Source organism: Bactrocera latifrons, unplaced genomic scaffold (assembly GCF_001853355.1).
Source record: "Bactrocera latifrons isolate USDA-ARS-PBARC rearing strain unplaced genomic scaffold, ASM185335v1 scaffold_433, whole genome shotgun sequence".
NCBI lineage: Eukaryota > Metazoa > Arthropoda > Insecta > Diptera > Tephritidae > Bactrocera > Bactrocera latifrons.
In genome coordinates, this window is record NW_017537083.1 from 183,209 (window position 1) to 188,742 (window position 5,534).

A 5,534-nucleotide genomic window follows, 5' to 3' on the forward strand; every position below is an offset into this window, starting at 1 on the left:
AAAAAAAAAGATGAACAGCGCTGTTGTTGTATTTTACTACAGAATACTATTTATAAAACACTGAGATGTCAAAGATTTTCATTGTCAGAGCGCTTTACAATAGTTCCTATGCGATTAGCTAAGTAAATAGTTAAGCTCCTTGAAGTCTAAATCGCAACGAATTATTTTGTGCGTGATTTAGTTTATTGCAATATCATCATGAACGTGAGAATTTTTCGATTGTGTCGCAATATTTTTATGTAAGAATATTATTCTCTAAGAATATAGAAAGCAGAGTTACCTTAAATTACTTTATCTTTTATTCATAATTCTCACCTTGTTTATATTATTTGGGTCTAAGCTCACAGTAAATAACGATAAATTTATTAATATACTACATATGAAAATCCCTCCAAGCAAATATATTAAATAGCAGAAAGAGCAACTTGCACTTTGGACGATTTCTCTCCTCATATGATCCAGTTGTTACAGTATAGGACCGAAGCAGTAAACGTTTGGCCGTAGAGTAGCAGCTCTTAGTGAATAATTCCCTGCCAATCCTACCAAACACGTACCGAAATTCCTAAACATCAGGTTCGGTTTGTCCAGCGATTTCATCGCTCTCCATGATCATTCGTGAGATTTTTTTTGACATTAAATTCTGACAATAAATTCTCTCCGTTCCTGTCAAACATCTTGAATGTTCTTTATGAATTGGAATAAGAAAAGTAAATGTCGCTCTCAGAGAATAAATACCGTTATTTTAAACTCCCACAGAGAACTAAAATTTCTCGTCTTCATTAAAACAGCTGTGCGTGAAAAAATATCTGTTAATTCACAACGTTTCCTCTATCATTACTATTTAAAGACATATCTGATTGATAACTATATCGCAAAGTGAGCGCGACTCAATGCAACCGAATTATTGACGCTGTTTTAGAATGTAAAGTGAAACCAGCTGTTATGAAAAACGCAAATGATCAGTTTCCATAGCCAGTAATTAACTGATGCTGGTAGATTAATAAAATTGGGTATCGGTTTATGCACTGTAAAACTACGTTCACACGAAGACTCTTTATTAGCTAACTTTCGGTAAAATTTTCTTTGGTATCAGAAGAGACAATAAACAAATGTTTATTACCTAATTAATAATAACTACCCTACAAATTTAATGGGAAGTATTTATTATCATTCGAACGAACATTCTTTGGCATTTATTTTTTGAAGACTAACACTTTCAAATGTTCGCCGTGGCTACGTTCGAGCCAAAATGGTAATTGGCGAATGACGCAGGCRATGTTTCGCCTCAAGGCCTGAATCAAAGCGGGATCGTTCGAGACTTTACATATTCTTATAGGAAATAGTCTAACGGTGTGATATCGCCACGATAAGCCATTAAATAGTCGGTTATCATGGCGCTATAACAGTCGCCATTGCCGGTGACGTTCCCGCCGACATCATTTGTGACGAAATATCGACCGACGCTGAAATCACACCAAACCGTTATTTTCTCTAGATGAAATGACACCTTTTGAATCTCTTCAGTTTATTATTTGTGCCAGATGCGGTAATTTTGCTTTTTTTCATACCTATTAAGCCAGAAATGGGCCCCACCGCTGTACAAAATTTAGCTTCTTTGAACTTTTCAAGAGCCCATAGAGCGAAGCGATGTCGCTTGGGAATGTCCAGCGACTTCATTACTTTCGCTCGACTCACGGGTCATTTGTCGACATGTATCTAACTGTCTAGTGAAACAAGTACCTCTACTTGGATAACCCATTATGAATGCATAATGAAATTCAAAAACATAATATAAATATTCATTACAAATCGAGCGTTTGCARTAACGCGTATCAAATTCAAATTTCAAAATGAAAAGGAATGCCGAATTGAAAAAACTAAAACCAAAATTTCGTCTTAAAAAAACAAAAAAAAAAAAAAATTGTTTTGATTTTTTTATTGTCAAACGAAAACAGATCGTTTTGAATAAGTTTACTATAGTTAAAATAAAAACCTAAACGATCAACATATAATTTTTGTCATAGAGATGAAACACATTTCAAATACATAGTTATAGCAAAATCCAAACCTATTACTAAAACATAATCTGGCAATCCTATGGCGAGATAAGTGGCGTCACTTACTAGCAGACGACACTCCAAATATACATAGCCACTCAAAAAAATAAAAAATAAAAATTGTTTATCAGTAACAATGTTTCAAATTAATTTAGACGCTTATGAGTTCAGTGCCAACCAACGAAGCGTTATCATTTTAGTAACAGGCGTGCGCTGTTAGCGATAGGTGGCCATATGCTTAGTAGAAGTATAAATATTAGCAGAAAGCGGAACTAAATAATACACGAAAATAATTGCGACAAAAGATACACAAGCCTAGAACTTGAAAGCAAAGAAATGGTAAACACTGTGTGCAAAAAGTGTGTGATTTGAAATGMAATATAAAAAATTTAACGGAAAATGATTACAATGGTTGGAAAGGAAGTGTATTTGAATTTATTTAGAACAAAAGTGTCTTTGAGGATTCCTTTAGTACAAAAAGTGTATGCTCTCATTAACTTGTTTCATTTTTGTTCGAAAAACTGTGGAAGTGCAATAATGATTTTCTTTGAAAATAAATGATTTTTATAAGATAATTTTAAAAAATATTTTTTTTTTTAATTTTTCAAATATTCTTTGGTGTAATTTGTGTTATTAAATCGTATATTCAATAAGCCAATTTTTAGGCTAATATAAAAAACAAGCATTAGAAAATTAGAAGCATCGACCAAAAATTTCAAGATCACCGTGCTCAAATTTATTGATTTATTTAAATGCTTCCCGGTTATGTTTCCTAATATTGGCCCATAGAGCGAAGCGATGCGAAGCGACAATGAAAAGGGACTAAGAAAACTGTGGAGCAGATTTCGTTATAATCAGCCCCTCAATTTTTTTAAGCGTCCCTCCTTCTCTCATCTAATCACAGAGAAACATGCMTGAAATGCCATGCCTGCTCCAAATTAAATAGTCTACTGCGTGAAGATCAAGCATTTCGACATACCGAAGATATACAAGTCTAACATTTTGTGAGCGATTAAAAGATAAATTCTGCCGAAGCAACAGCAAGACGTTGTAATTAGAGCTAAAGCCTTTTAATCATGTAACAAGGTGCATAAACCGAAATTTGGTTTTAATTCTTTAGTAAATAGATTAAAGAAAATATAGTAAAGAAATCAAGGGGTATTTAGTAAACATAAATCAATCTTCAATTGCATTACATTTCTACCTACTGGGCATGGCAACTACTCAACTATAACTAAATAACTCTATCTACGAGGGCAGTCTGATGAGACAAGTAAATTTGTTATGAGTTATGTCGGGGTTTGCCTWAGTGTGACAGCATAAAATGCGTAATTTTTGGGAATGAAAATTAAACTATTGCATTTAATAATACATTTTATCTAATTTTAAGGATAGGCGGTATTGAGAAAAAATATTAATAGTGTTACAAGCGATCTTCGGCGGCGCTTAAATAGACCTCCACTGCTGCAGTGACTCTGGCATTCTCCGTAGATAAAACTGGAAAAAAAGTTGTCCGTACAAAGATTTTTTTTAAAGAGTAACTTTATTAAAAATTTTAGTCGTTTCTGACCTGCCAAAATTCAAAATGCAAACCGTTCAGACTTCTATTTGTTTTGAGATAAAGGCTTKTAAAGATAATTTAATAGAGCTGATTGAAACGAGCGGCTGCAGTTTAGAAAGCTGAACACAAAACCTACTTAAAATATTGATAGATTGATTTGAAAGATTAATAGTGCGTTATTTCTAAAGCTACAACGCAATGAAGTCACGTTTTGTCATATTAAAATATATAATATAATATCTTAAAAATAAAAATAATCAGTACCATTTTCAGAAACTATTGCTCAATATTGAAATAATAATTCTGATTTTCGTGAGAATTTGGATTCTGAAAGGTCTTTTTTAAGTCTCCAAGAGTGAATTGCTGGCATTCCTGCACTCTACTTTCCTTKATAGCGCGTCTTCAGTAAAGAAATTTACTAATGGAACCTCTCGTCTTGATCGCCACTTACAGCACCTAAATTTTAAACAAAAAAATCTAAATGAGTGTTCAGCATACTTATTTGTATGCATTTTAAGGGTATTACACCTCAATGCTTTATATGACATTTTAAGTTCATTTATCTTCGTAMTTCTCCGATTTATGTTTTCCTAGCAAATTTTAAACAACATTCTTAAAACTTTTACAGGCAAGTTTTTCCTGATCATTAAGTTTGYCTTCAAAGGCTTCCTCCTTTATTCATTTTTATGGGTCTGTTGGCCGAAGACAAGTTTGGATACCGGTTAGTATRTTTGGACTTGATTGTAATGCCTTTTGTTTGAGTCAATTAAAAATATCATTCACTTACATGATTCTTTGGTTCGGTACAAATCATTTGTATAGCAAATGGCACGTGGGTGAAGTTGCACACATTTATGTGGAACCGAGAATTTATCTCGATTCCTCACAGGAAATCTTAGATAGTCAAATTAAAGCCATCTTTATTAAAGAAATACTTAAAAATGCTAAGTATTTTAACACAAAAAAAATATATATATATGTAAAATATGTATATATAATCAAAGAGTGGTCGAAATACATCAAGTTATTTTATTCGTGGACCTGCAAATTAAAACTTGTCTTAGTTACTTACCTGAACATATCTGGCGTCAGGCGACGCTAAGTTCTAGATTTTTTCATTAAYATTACACAGTGCTAAAATATGGCTAGAGTACTTTATTGCAAGAAGAATATTTGAAATAATCATCATTTGGTTACATGTGTATTAGGGCGGATACAAAACGAAAACTTTTTTTCGCWTGCTACTCTGAAGTTCTTAGACAACTATAAGAAAGTCTCTCCAAGTATACAATTTTGATAGTAACGGCACGTATTCCGCTTTACAGAACTCCTATTCTTCTTATTATCAGATAGAAACATTTAGATCTCGCTTCAAACTACGCAAAAAAATATTTCGTTTAATAGTTTTTAAAGGAATCTGAATGCTCTATAAAATCGTATCTCACGAATTTTCGTGTTACTAAGCTTTTCGTTAGATATTAACGCTTGAATTTTGCTTAATTTATTTTAAGTAAACATTTTTTTTATTTTCTTATGATTTTTATAATTCTATGAAAATAGTATATTTAAACGCATAGTTTCCTAGGAAATTTGCTGCTCCACAGAAATGGTCTATAATTATTGTACGATTAAATTAAACCTTTACGAATCATCAAACCATCGTCAAACATCAAACGATCCTTGAATATTTCTATACGATAATAAAACAAGTAAGGAAGGGCTAAGTTCGGGTGTCACCGAACATTTTATACTCGCGCATGATAAAGTGATAATCGAGATTTCAGGCGTGGAACCGATTTCACCCATATTTAGTACATGTCATCAGGGTGTTAAGAGAATATTATATACCGAMTCCTATTGAAATCGGTATAGTACTTCCTGCGATATGGTTTTTGGTCCATAAGTGGGCGACGCCA

General features: G+C 32.7%; 1 protein-coding gene across 2 annotated transcripts in view; it reads left to right on the forward strand.

The window, feature by feature from the left end:
- Positions 1-2,274: 2,274 nt before the first annotated feature.
- Positions 2,275-5,534, forward strand: part of LOC108972872 (UDP-glucuronosyltransferase 2B15-like) — a 6,572-nt gene continuing 3,312 nt past the window's right edge. For both annotated transcript variants that reach the window (XM_018939753.1, XM_018939754.1), the window contains exon 1: positions 2,275-2,396. Coding sequence is in view for 1 of the 2 variants with exons in the window: in XM_018939754.1 (XP_018795299.1) it covers positions 2,394-2,396 (3 nt within the window). In the remaining variant the exon portion in view is untranslated. The remainder of the gene's footprint in view (positions 2,397-5,534) is intronic.